Below are 15257 nucleotides of genomic sequence, written 5' to 3' on the forward strand. Positions count from 1 at the left end.
ACATCACAGGGACTGAACCACCTTTGCAGGTAAGAAGAGCCTTGCATTAGGGCCTCAGTGATAAGAGCTTCGAACCAAGTGTCCCATCTATGCGAACAGCACATTTGCTGAATGTCTTAGCCAAATGCCAATTTTTGACACCATTAACCTCAAGTCTAATTTCACCATTGTTCCTTACCCCTGTGTGTACCTTACTGTATACTGTGCTTAAGAAAAACTCAGCACAATTGAAATCAAAGCACATCAGATTTAATACACTTTCCAAGCATATGCCTCATGTCTGTCATGCAGGCATCAGGAAGCACTGATTCCCCTTGGTGACCTTGGATACTTTATGTGTAGAATAGCTGGCTGCTGGGGGTGTGTGGACCAGTTTGGGACTAAGTGGGCTTTTTTTTTAAATTGCTATCAGGAAGTTGTTCCATATCCATTGTCAAAGTGATTTCCTGGTCTTATTCACATCCACTATCATTTGAACAGATGACTGAATGGGATGGGTGTAGTCTCCTAATGAAAGACAGAAGCTTCATATCTGCCCTCTCCAGCAATACCTCTTTTGGGCAGGAACAGCAGTATCCAATTTGGTCGGAAAAGTAGCATGTTTTCAAATGGTGATGACCGGGAATTAGGTGCAGTCAGAGGGATCTGGTTGTCCTTGTGCCATGAATCACAGAAGAAAACATGCAGGCATAGCTAGCAATCAGGAAAGCAGATGGAGGTTAGCTAGCAATATAAAGGGAATTTGACTCGAGCATATGGGTTTTGAAGAAGAGAAAGGAAGTTAGCTATTCCTGTGTCTTGACTAGTACCTATACCATGATCAACATCATCAAAACACATGATTTGGTTGTTATCATATTTCTGTGAATGGGGATTTGCTGTGTGCAAATTGTCTGCTGTGTTTCCTACATTTCCTGAAGTATTATGTCCAGTTTTGGCCTCCCTACTTGAGGAATGATGTGGTGGTACTAGAGGCCATCCAAAAAAGGTTCACCTCATTGATGCCAGGGACGGAAGGGTTGTTGTACAAGGAACAGTTGGATAATTTGGAGTTCAGAAGAATGAGGGGGAATCTGATTGAGGGAAATAAAGTGCTAGAGGGGATTGATAAAGTGGACATTGAACAGATGTTTCCCCTTGTGAGACAGTCTAGAACAAGAGGTCATAAATATAGAGTGAGTGGAGATAAGTTCAAAACTGAGATGAGAAGAAACTACTCTCGAGTGCAGTGGACGTAGAGTCAATCAAGATTCAAGAAAGAAGTAGATATGTTTCTGATGAAAAGAGGACTATGGGGAACATGCAGGAAAGTGGAATTGAGACCAGGATAAGGTCAACCATAATCATGTTAAATGGCAGAGCGGGCTAGGAGGGCTGAATTGCCTACTCCCGCGCCTAATTCCTATCTTCCTGTGTACATCAAAACAGTGAATACACTTTATTAAAAAAATACTGAATTGGCTGTAAAGTGCTCTGGACTCTGACGTTATGAAAGCTGTTTTTTTTTCTCGTTTCACTCAATGTTGTGATTCTTTGAAATTCTCTGCCGTAGAGGACTGTGGATGCTTAGTGATTGAATACATTCAGGATGGAGATTGATGGGCTTTGGATACAAAGGAAATCAAGGGTAATAGAGGTGGTGCAGGAAGGTGGAAACGAGATCTCAAACTGATCCCCCCAGTATATTCCATGGACTACACGCCAATTGTCAAGAACAGCCGTGCAGTACCTTGATGGAACATTTTTCATATGTGATCCTGGAGTGTCTGTCCCATCAAGCAGAGACATCACACCAAACCAGATACCATCCTTACTTAACACCTACACGTGGCTTTTGAGCTTCCCCTCTCCTCTTATTGAGATATTCTCACTCTTGACCCACCTGAATTGTAACTTTGTTTTTGTGGCAGCATGGTGGCACAATGGTTAGCATTGCTGCCTCACAGCGCCAGTGACCCGGGTTCAATTCTGGCCTTGGGTCACTGTCTCTGCGGAGAGTGCACAGTCTCCCTGTATCTGTGTGGGTTTCCTCCGGGTGCTCCGGTTTCCTCCCATACTCAAAGATGTGTGGGTTAGGTTGATTGGCCATGCTAAATTGTCCCTTAATGTCAGGGGGATTAGCAGGAAAAATATGAAGAGTTATGGGAATAGGATTTGGGTGGGATTGTGTTCAGCGCAGACTCAGTGGGCCAAATGGCTTGGTTTTGCACTGCAGGGATTCTATGATTCTGAGACTGAGAAATTGAATACAGAATAGGGGTAAAAACAGCACCCCTCATGTGCTTTAGTACCTTCATTATGGTGATGCATGTATCCATTTTGTTATTGGGCTGCACTTCAGCCGTATTTATTATCTAGTTTCTTTTGAAAAGAATTAACTGAGACATAATCAACCACTGCTGAAGGGAATCTTTTCCAGTTTTAGTTGGGGGAGCAGGAAACAATATAATCAAAGGCCTCTCTTGAGATCTGCCTCTCATTAATGATTCAGTTTTGTGATTACTGTTTAAGTATCCTCCTTACACTGACTTCTCCCTGCCTTTCAGTATGCTGGAGATAAGAATCACATCAAATCTTCTCTCTCAATCCTTTTCCTTAACTCCGAATTTTAGCTAAACATTTGATGCTGTACATTCTCTAAGAGGAATTATGTCAGTGCAACAAATAATATGTTTGATTTTCCTTTTGCAGCTGTCGTTTCTATGTTTTCCTTGCCTGTTGTATATGAGAAATATCAGGTAAATCTTTTATTTATTTTCAGGTACTTGGGGGGGAAAACTAGAAATGAAAATATTAGTGTTGTATAATAGTGAGTAAATTTATTTCAATAATCCGTGTTTTACGGTTTACTTTTTCAGGCACAAATCGACCAGTATTTGGGACTGGTGAGGACCCATGTTAATTCTGTGGTGGCAAAGTAAGTTTGGCATTGGCGTTATATGTACAAAGTTTGCAGAGTGGGTGATCCATTATGAACCTAGGGAAACATGATATCCACATTAGCCTTTTTTTTTGTATTTATCAGAAAGGTGAATGGAGACCAAACCATAACTGCAGTGGAGATGACAATATTCTCAGGTGCACTTTACATTAGTAGGGGCAGTATGGTGGCACAATGGTCAGCACTGCTGCTAACAACCCGGATTCATTTCCCAGCTTGAGTCATTGGCTGTGTGGAGTTTGCACATTCTGCCCATATCTGCATGTATTTCCTCCTACACTCCAAAGATGGGCGGATTAGGTGGATTGGCATGCTAAATTGCCACTTAGTGTCAGGGGGGACTAGCTAGGGTAAATGCATGGGGTAAAAGGGATAGGGCCTAGATGGGATTGTGGTCGGTGCAAACTCAATGGGCCGAATGGCCGCCTTCCGCACCGTAGAGATTCTATGATTAGTCCCTATGCTAGCTGATGCTGTAAATGGTCCTCTCTCCAAAGATACCGTTCCTTCCTTTTTAAAACTGTTGTCACCATACCCAAACTCTCAAAATCCAGCCTTAACTCTTTGACCCTACAATACCTTCACGTCTCCAACCTCCCTTTCCTTAAAGGTCGTTGAACATATTGACACCTCCCAAATTTGTGTTTGTTGTTCACACAGCTCCAAGTTTCCAGTCAGGTTTCTGTCCCACCACAGCGCTGAAAGGGCCCTTATCAAATTCTTAAGTGACATTTTTCATGACTGTGAATGTGGTGTACTCTTTTCCCCCAGCACCCCCCTCCCCCACAGCACTTCATCTTTATTCAACTTCTTTGCAACATTTGATAGTCATAAAATTATTCTATTCCAACATACAGTTTTCACATGTTTTCATCTGTCATAAGCCTGTCAGTTGACATGTAGTGAAGTAAACCTGTTCGTAAGGCACCCATCTTGTAGTTGATGGTTTCCTCTGCCACTGTGGTTGTCAGGAGACTGGGAGTTTCACACAGCACCCTCTCTGAGCCATATGGTTATGTACATGGCACTGGGAGAAAACTAACTATCCCTAAGAGAAATTGTAACTATGCACTTTACCTAAATTCGAGGTTGTTACACAATTTTCAATGATCTCGTTCTATGGAGAGATGGTCAATGAAATGGATACTTTCAGCAATTGCCTTGGCTCCATTCATGTGGATACTGATCTCTTTGAAAACAGAGCTTTTGCAGTGACTTCTCGCCCGATTGTTGGCGGTGCATTCTTCACAGTCCATTCTCATTTTCCTTCTGTGCATCATGTCCAAGTTGCTTTCAGCAAACTATCTGAAGTGTTCTGGCAAAGTTCCTCATTAGCATAATGGTTAGTATCTCCGTCTGTCATGCGGGAAACCAGGGTTCAATTCATTGATGAGGAGTACATCGCTATTTCAATGTGGGCGGCACAGTGCCAGGGACCCAGGTTTGATTCTGGCTTCGGGTGACCATGTAGAATTTGCACATTCTCCCCGCGTCTGCGTGGGTTTCCTCAAGGTGTTTCAGTTTCCTCCCACAGCCCAAGGATGTGCCGGTTAAGTGGATTGGCCTTGCCAAATTGCCCCTTTAGTGTCCCAAGTTGTGCAGGTTGGGTGGATTAGCAGGGTGAGATGCTTTGTCGAGGAGTTGGTGCAGACTCTATGGGCCAAATGGCTTCCTCCTGCCCTGTAGGGATTCTATGAACTCTATACTGAATGAGAAAAATTAAGTTTGTTTTATTTACTATCCCAAAGAAGTCAGTGCAGTCAGAGAAGTTGGATAATAAATAGACTATAAGAGGGCAGATTTTTCAATTTTGTACCTGTGACAAGGTAGACCTGTTGTGAATTCAGCCATGTAGCAGACTGAGTAAATGGGTAAAGAAGGGATTTGCATCACAACAAGGTTAGTGGGATGCAGAAGCCACCAGTAATTAAAGAGATGAAATGAGATGTGATTCAGTAGCCTAAATGAGGATAACAACAGCAATAACCATTTTTAAAAAGTTTACTTCAAGAGAAAAGTTGTGCTGCGCAGGATAAATGCTGAAATTTGCAGTGTTTACTATGCTGTGACAAACTGTCTGCCTTATTCATTGGCAGTGGATATATATTTTGGTCAATTCCTGTGGATGTCCAATGCAGCTCCTGTGAAGGAACATCAATATAGTCCCAAGTCAGGATGTTGTGTGCTTTGGAACGGAACTGGCAAGTGGTGGTGTTCCCATGCGTCTGCAGCCCTTGTCCTTCTAGATGGTGGTAGTCATGGGTTTGGAAGGTGCTGTTGAGGGAGCCTTGGTGAATTGTTGTAATGCATTTTGTTGACAATACAGACTGTTACCACTGTGTGTTAGTGATGGATTGGATGCCATTCATGTAACTGCTTTACCCTGGATAGTAAAAACTCCTTAAGCATTACTGGAGCTACACTCATCCAGACAGGTGGAGATTATTGCTTCAGACTCCTGATTTGTGCCTTGTAGATGGTGGACAGGCTTTCGAGAGTTGGGAGGTGAGTTACTTGCCTTAAATTTCCCAGCTTCTGACCTCCTCTTGTACCCACAGTATTTCTATAGCTGGTCCAGTTAAGTTTCTGGTCCCTGGGTAATCCCAAGATGTTTTTGCTGGGATGTTCAGCAATGGCAATGCCATTGAATGTCGAGGGGAGGTGGATAGATGTCCTCTTGTTGGAGATGGTCATTCGCTGGTAGATGTGCAGCACAAATGTTACTCGCTACCTATCAGACCAAGTCAGAATGAGGTCCAGGATTCCTGCGTAAGGGACAGACTGCTTCAGTATCTAAGGAGTTACAAATGATACTGAACACCGAGCAATCATTAGTGAACACATCCACTTCTGACTTTACAATTGAAAGAAAATCTTTAATGAAAAGCTGAAGATGGTGGTGTCTAGGACACTGCAATGAGCAACTGCTGCAACAATGTTGAGCTGACATGATTGGCCCAAAACAACGAAATCATCTTGGATTGGGATAGATATAACTCCAACTAGTGGAGAGTTCCCCAACCTATCCCCCAAGTCCTGTCCAGCAAAGGGTTAACTCTAACTGAGCATGTGCCTAAGGGGCTATGTCATGTTGATGTCACTCACTGAGAGAAGAGGAATAAGAAGCACCTTAGAGAGGAACTGTGACTATGTCCTGATATTCTATGACATTGTAAATAATGAAAGACCATTGTCTCCAGCAAGATCTCCAGAAAGAAACCAGAGACAAACCCACAGTAACATTGACTTCAATTTTGTTAGGGCTCCTTGATGCCACACTCTGTTCAGTGCTGCCTTGATGTCAAGGGCAGTCATTCCCAACTCTTGTGTTCAAAACTGTTTTGTGCACATTTGCATCAAGTCTGTAGTGAGGTCAGTGGCCCAGTCACCCTGGCAGAACACAAATTGAGCATTGGTGAGCAGGTTATCACTGTGTCCAGTTGATAGCATTGATGACAAATGTGGCATAGCTTTGATCTGATCCATTGCTTGTGGGATCACTTAGCTCTGTCTATCCCCATCTGCTCCTGCTGTTTGATAAGCTAATGGTCTTGTGTTGTAGCTTCACCGGGTTGATACTCATTTTTAGGTGTGACAGGTGTTGCTCCTGGCATGCGCTACATCACTCCTTTTTGAACCAGGGTTGATCTTGGATAGTAATTGTAGAATTAGGAATATATCTGGTCATGAGGTTACAGACTGTGGTTGAATACAATTCTGCTCCTGCTGAGGTCCACAGTGTCTCTTGGATTGCTAGGTTAGAATTGCTAGATCAGATCTGAATCTAATCCCTTGGGAAGGCAAAGGAATACATGATAAATGGTAGGGTTTTAAGTGCATGTCTACAGATCCCTAAAGGGAACAGAACAGTACATAAGTGTGTTAAGAAGGCGTACAGCTTCTAGCTGATGCATAGAATATTAGTTATCAGTAAGTTATGCTGGGACAGTATAAAACACTGGTTAGGCCAAAGCTGGAGCCCTATGGTTCTGGTCACATTACAGGAAGGATGCAATCGTGTTTGACAGATTACCGATATCTTTGAGGATTTTGGCAGGAATGGAGAATTTTATTATGAAGAAAGGTTGGAGAGGCTGGAGTTGTTCCATTTAACAAAGCAGCTTGAGGGAAATTTAATTGAGGTGTATAAAAGTTATGAGAGGCCTAGACAGATTGGATAAAAAGGACCTTTATCAATAACCAGGTGGCACACAGATTTAAAGTAATCAGTGAAAGAATTAGAGGAGAAATTCTTTCACCCAAGGGTGGAGGGGGTCAGGAACTCACTGCCTGAAAGAGTGGAAGAGGCAGAATTCCTCATTATGTTTAAAATATACTTGGATATGCTGTTGAAGTGCTGTAACCTATAACGTTACTGACTAAAAGCAAGAAAGTGTGTTTAGGCTGTTAGGCACTTATCGACCATCATGAACACAATGGATCAAATTACCACCTATTTCTACGACACTGCAACAATCTCACATTTCAGATAAAAATTGAACGTTATAAGAAAGTGTCCTGACAACTTTCCAGTATTACAGCATAAGATAGATTCAATAACTATGCAAATATTGACATTTTCTTGTTTGCTAGTTTTGACCATGGTGGGTGGGAGGTGAGGGGGGGTGGTGGTGGTTGCAGGGTAGGGCTGGGGGAGGCTGTGGTGCACAGGCTGAGAGGGAGGGTAGGCCCCAGAGATCTCAGATTGGAAAAATGGGCTGTGAGGGAGGCAGCGCCCACTTCCCACCTGAGGTCAAGCAGGCTTACCTGCCGGGCATCCCACCTGCCACTGACCTCCTCTGGCTAACAAATGCAGCCAAATGGAAAGTGGCTGTTATTTATGAAGAGAGAGAAATGGAGCTGGAAGAGGGTGTTCTGAAATAAGGTCATCCACTGGGACTCTGTTTCTCCCTCCAAAGAAATTCTTCGGACTGATCTAAAGATTGTTTCCAGCTTATTTTAGTACAAACTGGGAGTTGGGGTTTGGATTAATTTTATAAACCCACTAAAAGCAAGAAGTAATGCAGCTGGTAAAGGAAGCCACAACTCGTGCCAATACACTCGTTTCTTTTCCCGAAATCTCAACTTGATTGCTTTTGAATTGTATGATTCACTCACCGCAACATTTTTTTTGTGCCTTTTGTTCAGGATCCAGGCCAAAATCCCAGGTGCGAAACGAAAGACCGAGTAAGAGCAAGATGAAGAGAGAGAGACTGTTGGCACACGAAAGGGCACCCGAAGCAGAAGCTTTTCTGTATTCAAATTAATCAGACTTGTCTTGGAGAGTTGTTATCCCATTTGTCAGCATCATGGTTTTAGAAACACGCAGAGCTGAGACAGTCCTTCTCCCATGCTGTTTCCAAATGATTAGAATACCTGCAATCACTTGTGTCGATCACTAAGTATAGTAAATGAAGAGCAAGTAATAATAATTGTATTAGATGTGTTTTTGTGTTGCTTCTAAACAATTGCATGATGTTGAGAGTCTTAATTCTATTTAACTTTCTAGTGTTTCCTGCTGCTATGGCAGTGCTTACAACTTTTAATGTTATTTGTGGCTAGGGCATTTCTGCTTTAGTGCACCTCTGCAATAGTCTAATTGCTCCAAAGTCACTGAGTCAGTTCGGCTTTATTGAGTAAAACAATAGAACAGTGGATCGATGTTTTGGTGTTTATCCAGCACAAAAGTTCTAAGGATTATGTACTGTAATTGTGGCATTTGGTTTTGTAAACTAAAGAAATACAAAGCTCATGTTTTTCGAACTATTGTCATACTATTAAAGAAGTATGGAAACAGACTCCTGGCTTTTTTTTAAACTGCAATTTAGTTTCGATAAAAGGTGGTTGCTAAAAGGCAGGTTTTAATCCCTGGTGGGTATAATGGCAATCCTGACCAGGAATTTGAGTTGAATGCCCAGTAGATTTTACTGATGATTGCCCTCGGTCAGCCTCTCACCCATTTCTAGCAGAAAGCCGCAGCTAGCCCGGACAAACATCAGGCTACATCTGAAGAAAGTTGAATCTATCAAGATAAGTGTGAGCGCTTCTTCATTTCCTGGCCACATGAAGGAGTGGCTTTTGAAACTTACCTTTTGAGGGCCTTTTTTGACTTTGTGCCACAAATATCTGGCTGTCTTCTACTGAAGGCAGCCAATGCATTAGAATCATTGAATCCTACACGGCCCATTGTGTCTGGACCAACCACAATCCCACCCAGGCCCTTGCCCCCATAGCCTCATATATTTACCCTAGCTCGTCCTTCTGACACGAATGGGTTGAATTGTCAACAGGGTCACGTGTGCTTCATAGTGCCCCCATTTATCAATTAAGTTTTTATCGGTATCCAGCAGGAGTCTCTGATGGCAAAATCAGGAGTCTTCAAAGCACTGATCAATGAAAAATGGGACCACCTCTTTTAACTGTTGCCCTATTTGTGTGGGGCTGACTGGGAGTGTTAAACTTTCCTCAAATGACTTATGCTTTCTAACTAACTACAGCAACGTTATCCTGAGAGAATTTGCAGGGACCAGAGAGAGTGTAATGCAGATTTGATTTTTCCTGAATTCTGATTAGTTTGAGATCCTGTTCTTTGGAGGAAGAATCCTGGAAGGAGAATCACGTGTGCGTCCTAAGAGGTGGTTCTTAGCTTCCATGATAGGCAGGAAAAGGTCAGAGGGTGGAGGTTCTAGGTTAACATTTCAAGAATCTAAAACCCTTCTTAAATGTGCTCAGTTGCAGTTTTTAATGACGTTACGGGCTGCACTCAAGTTTGGGCAGTTATTTAAAGATGCTAATTGGGGGGGGGGTCCTTTAGTCATGCTAATAAGGGGTGATATTGTGGCACAGTGATTAGTACTGCTGCCTAACAGCACAGGGTCCTAGGCTTGATTCCTGGCTAAGGTTACTGTGTGGAGTCTGCACGTTCTCATGTCTGTGTGGGTTTCCTCCAGGTGCTCCGGTTTCAACACACAGTCCAAAACGTGCCGGTTAGGTGAATTGGCCATGTTAAATTCTCCCTCAGTGATAACCCGAACAGGCACTAGAGGGTGGCAACTAGGGGATTTTCACAGTAACTTCATTGCAGTATTACTGTAAACCTACTTGTGGCTTTAGTAAATACATTTTAAATTTTAGGCTGTGTGCTTAAAATATGGCCTTAGAGTTTTAATACTTCCAACCCCAGTTTACCAGTGCTCAAGAAACAATAGCTGAAGGGAAGGTGAACAACAGAATCCAATTTGTAAGTGTTTTTGTAGAACTATTTGGGGGCTATGAGGAACAGGAGTCATTTGCCCTGTCTCTCCAAACCTTCATCACTTTCCTGCCTGACATCCAACAAAGCAGCCATCCAACCTGGCTAACTATCATCCAGGAAATAGAGAAAATGTGTTCAAAGGTGATGTAACTAACATATTTACAATGGCACAGTGATTAGAACCGCTGCTTTTCAGTGCCAGGGACCTGGGTTCGATTCTTGGCTTGGGTCACTGTCTGTGGACTCTGCACATTCTTCCTGCATTTGCGTGGGCTTCCTCCAGGTGCTCTGGTTTCCTCCCACAGTCCAAAGATGTGTGGGTTAGGTTGATTGGCCATGCTAAATTGCCTCTTGGTGTCAGTAGGATTAGCAGAGTAAATGCATGGGGTTATGGGGATAGAGCCTAGGTGGGATTGTGGTCGGTGCAGACTTGGTGGGCCGAATGGCCTCCTTCTGCACTGTAGGAATTCTATGATACATCATTCAATGAATATCCATTTTTGCAGGAGAAATTAGGATCCCAGTGCCCAAAGATGTAGTGGAATGTCCCTGTAGTTACGTTCACATTTTTCTGCCACACAGCCAACTCTTGAAGTAATTACAGCTGTAAAGAATAAGAGGACTAGAATAATTCTTACAGCCTATATGGAAAATGGTATGCTGGATTTTGTGGTCAATGGCAAAGAAACAGCACTCACCACTGACACCTGCCACCCCCCCCCCCCCCCCACCCAAAACCAGGAAAACTGACTATGAAGATCTGCTGATCTCTGTGGGTTGGATTGCCCCATTCCCAGTGTTGCTTGAAATGTGTTGCCAAATTGATGGCCTCTCCAGGCCTTCAGCAACACTGATGCGAGAAAGCAGAATGTGTGGCTAATCATGTTGCAGTATTCTCATTGAAAGCAAACCAGCAAATCAACAGCATTGGTGGTGGGCCTTCAGTTTTTATTTAAATTTTTAGATATCAAAATGCATGACTATGATTGGATCAAGAGAGAAGCTGAAATGTCATGAACAAACTTTTTTTTAAGACATGCAGTTTTACCTTAATTGAGAAATTTTGCACTACACATATAAAAAAATGAATTATCAGGGCCATTGAGGATTTGTAATTAGCAGCTTAGGACACTGTTAAAATACAATAACACCTCATGCAATAAGATACAACCGTTACAGTGAAACTAAGAAGTGGAAGCTTTCATCAGTTCACAGATTATTTAGGGATTGAATGGGTGGATGGAGACAAAAACTCACCCTCTAGAGGAGCATAGCTTCACTGTTGGCAGTTTCAGGATTCCTGACTTATCCTGAGCATACGCGGGCTCCTGAAGTTGCTGTCAGTTTCAGTGGAGAAATGACGTCAAAAACTGCCTGTCTCGACCATGTAGAATCAGGCTGTAATATTTTAATTTTAGCCTTCTTCTACACTGTAAGTGTAATGGGGTGCAGGCCTGCTTCGCAATGACAATTTCATGTTCATTTTTTTGACTCATTATCAAGCTAGTGAGTTCTGAGAAATGGACATTATATTGATTAATCCATTTATAGAAACATAGAAAAATAGGGGAAGGCCATTGAGTCCTTCAAAAGCATGCTGCATCATTCATTATGATCGTGGCTGATCAGCCAACTCAATAGCCTGATTCTGACTAACCCCTCGCCTGCCACCCCTCCCCCCCCAAAATTGTTTGATCTATTTCACCTCAAGTGCTTTATGTAACTGTTTCTTGAAAACATTGAGTCTTTTGGCCTCAATTATTTTATGCAAATTCCATAGCTGGCTATTCTCTGGGTGAAGAAATTTCTCCCCATCTCTCTCCTAAACGATCTACCCTGTATCCTCAGACTGTGACCCCTGGTTCTGGACACCCTCATCATCAGGATCATCCTTCTTGCATCTACCTTGTCGAGTCCTGTTGGAATTAAAATGACAAGAAAAAGATTCACCCCCCCACATTCATAGAATCCTTACAGTGCAGAAAGAGGCTATTTGGCCCATCGAGTCTGCGCCAACCAGAATCCCACCCAGGCACTACCCCCATATCCCTACATCTTTATCCATTAATCTGTCCGATTCCTGGGATAGCAGGACTGACATATGAGGAGAGATTGAGTTGGTTAGGATTGTATTCATGGGAGTTCGTGGGTGGCATGGTAGCACAATGGTTAGCACTACTGCTTCACAGCTCAGGGGACCTGGGTTCACTTCCCGGCTTGGGTCACTATGTGGAGTTTGCACATTCTCCTCGTGTCTGTGTGGGTTTCCTCCGGGTGCTCTGGATTCTTCCCACAGTCCAAAGATGTGTGGGTTAGGTTGATTGGCCATGCTAAAATCGCATGGCCAATCAACCTAAGCTAAAATCCCACAGTCCAAAAACGTACAGGTTAGACGGATTGGCCGTGTTAAAGTCCCCCGTAGTGTCAGGGACATTAGCAGGGTAAACGAGGCTTACAGGAATAGAGCCTGGGGGGGGGGGGATGTTGTCAGTACAGACTCGATGGGCCGCATGGCCTCCCTCTGTACTGTGGGGATTCTATGATTCTTGCGATAAGGATGCCAAAATTGCACGCAATATTCCAGGTATGGCCTTGCCAAGGCCCTGTATAATTGCAGCAAGGCTCCTGCACTCAAACTAAACTTGAACTAACATACTAAATTCTGGATCGAGTAGAGCTCTGGCCAATGCAGAATAAAGCTTAACAACATTGTCAATCCCAACCTCAGAAGAGTAAATTTAATAAACTCAGTCTGATCATTTTTCCATTTCCCAAATCAACCATTCTATGAGTTTAATGACTAATTGTTGCAAAAATAGAGGCTGCTTTGTGCTGCAGGCAAAAGCTCATTAGGGGCTGATGTGAGACTGCCTAGAACGCTCAAGTAGGAGCAGCCATCAGACATTCCTTGTGTGTGGGCTGAATTTGAACCAAACTACAAGAGGTGAAAATCCATTGTATAAATGGATGCAGCATCCAGGTCTCAGGCACCCATTAATTTCAGCTTTCATTCCAAAGCTTTTCCAGTCCAGTAAGCATTGTCTAGATTTGTGTATTTTGGGCTAAGCCCTCATCTGTGGCCTAAAAATGTTCAATGGACGTTGATTTATAAATTGCATCTTATTGTATGTGCTTTCCCTACAAGTCAGACATTACAAGATACATGCTTTAAATATCAACAAAAAAAATCGCAGAGCTTCGCCAAGGCTCCTTTAGATTTATTTTTTTGAGATGTTGCTATGGTGACCATTTTCTCACTATTTAACTATAACATATATTATATGTTTCTCCACAAGGAGCAAAAAAAATCTCACATCGTCTCACCACCGAATGTGGTCTCTCTCTCAAAATGTCACACCAGAACAATTCCATCTGCTCCATTTGACTCCTTCAGTAAAAGACCCTGTGGCCCTCCAGATTTTTTTCGCTGAAAGCGAATTAAATCCTCTAAGACCCATCTGTTATCTCCTCTATACCAGAATTCTGCTGCACCTGTAGAAAGAGACTGCAGCAACCAATCATACCTTCAGGATAAGAGGGGAGAAAAGAAATAATTGTGGCCTCCAAAATGACAACTACACAGTGGATCCTTTTCTTGTCATTTTAATGTTTCCACTGATCCTGTAGGGTGTAAACATGCTGCTTATATAAAGAAAATAATTAATAAACCTTACAAAATGATTTGAGACGAATATAGGAGAACTTCATTCAGTAAAGCAATCTGGAAATTGGGCTTAAATTTGCATTGAACTGATGGAATGGTAAGTATTTAACTTAAATGTCAGTTGTGTGAAATCTAAAGTTGAATATGTGGAATGACAATAGGCCTCCATAGTCAGCAGATATTATAGTTAATTTTAAATTCTGAGAACGGCTGTGATAGTTAGGAAAATGTGACATGAATAACATCCTCCGGATTTGACAAGGATTCAGAAATGTTGCCACACGTCTTCAGGAGAATATCCGGAAAAATATTTTCAGATGACAGCTGTAAACGTCAAACCAAGTGCTGATTACTGTGAGCTGATCCGGGAAGTGCTTGCTGTGGCACATACTGTCTTTGGGGCTGGTGAATGAAGACTGGAGAACTGACCAGTTTCCTCTTTTGCCTTTGTTTTCTCCAAGACTGCTCCGCTTTGTTCCTTTGCTTTTTTTGCACCTTTTGCTGCTCACTCATTTTCTTCTCACTGAATGTTGGCACCACTTCTTGCCCACCAGCTCCCCTGGAACAGTTTCAGGAACCAGTTTAGTGAATCTTCATTGCATTCACTCCAGGACAAGTATGTCCTTTATTAGGTAAAGAGATACCTTCAGCTGGAGGCAGTGATGGTTGGTGGGAAATGGACAGGCATGCTGGTCCCACTAAAGCATCTTAGAAATGTCCCCATTTGCCATCTTCATGTGATTCTTATTTTTGTGGTCTAGTTATATGTCTTAGCAAGGTGATCTCCAGAGACTACTAAGATGGCTGCAATAGTCTAATAGTTATAGTAATGCAGTAGTTACCCAGAGGGGTTGAGTTAAAAGCTTATCACAGTAGTCAGGGAATTTGAATCCAGTTAATTAAGATGGATAAAAGAGCTAGTAACAGTATTGGTGATAGGTAACTATTGGATTGTTCAAAAATATCTTTCAGAGAAGGTTTGACTTGCTCTAATTACTCAGTCTGGCTTATTCCCAACCCACAGCAATGCAATTGACAGTTAACTTCCCTTTGAAATATCTGAGCAAGCTACAACTCACCGTCATGTTCTCGAGGACAATTAGAGGTTGACAATAAACTCTGGCCTTGCCAGTGATGCCCACGCACTACATAAAAAACTGAGCAGTCAGTATGCCTTCTTCTACTGAGTGGACTTGCTACCAAAATCCACCAGGTCCTGAATTTCCAAAGAGAATTTCACAATCGCAGAATGGGGTAATAGTGGTATAGTGGTAATGTCACTGGACTTGTAGTCTAGAGGCAATGGCTCATGTTCTGGTGGTGGGGGACAAAGGTTCAAATCCCACTTTTTGAATTTAAATAATCATCTGGAATTGTTCAACTAGTCCCAATAATGG

At 42.6% G+C, this 15257-nt stretch overlaps 1 protein-coding gene across 4 annotated transcripts in view; it reads left to right on the top strand.

Moving 5' to 3' along the window:
* The window catches only part of rtn1a (reticulon 1a), a 173023-nt gene extending 164284 nt beyond the window's left edge, over positions 1-8739 (top strand). For all 4 annotated transcript variants that reach the window (XM_080202436.1, XM_080202434.1, XM_080202433.1 and 1 more), the window contains 3 exons: positions 2692-2738; positions 2859-2917; positions 8090-8739. In XM_080202436.1, coding sequence (XP_080058562.1) covers positions 2692-2738; positions 2859-2917; positions 8090-8132 — 149 coding nt within the window. In that variant the 3' untranslated portion in view covers positions 8133-8739. The remainder of the gene's footprint in view (positions 1-2691; positions 2739-2858; positions 2918-8089) is intronic.
* The last annotated feature ends 6518 nt before the right edge of the window (positions 8740-15257 follow it).

This window comes from Carcharhinus amblyrhynchos, chromosome 14 (assembly GCF_965287045.1).
Source record: "Carcharhinus amblyrhynchos chromosome 14, sCarAmb.v2.hapA, whole genome shotgun sequence".
In the NCBI taxonomy this organism is placed as follows: Eukaryota; Metazoa; Chordata; class Chondrichthyes; order Carcharhiniformes; family Carcharhinidae; genus Carcharhinus; species Carcharhinus amblyrhynchos.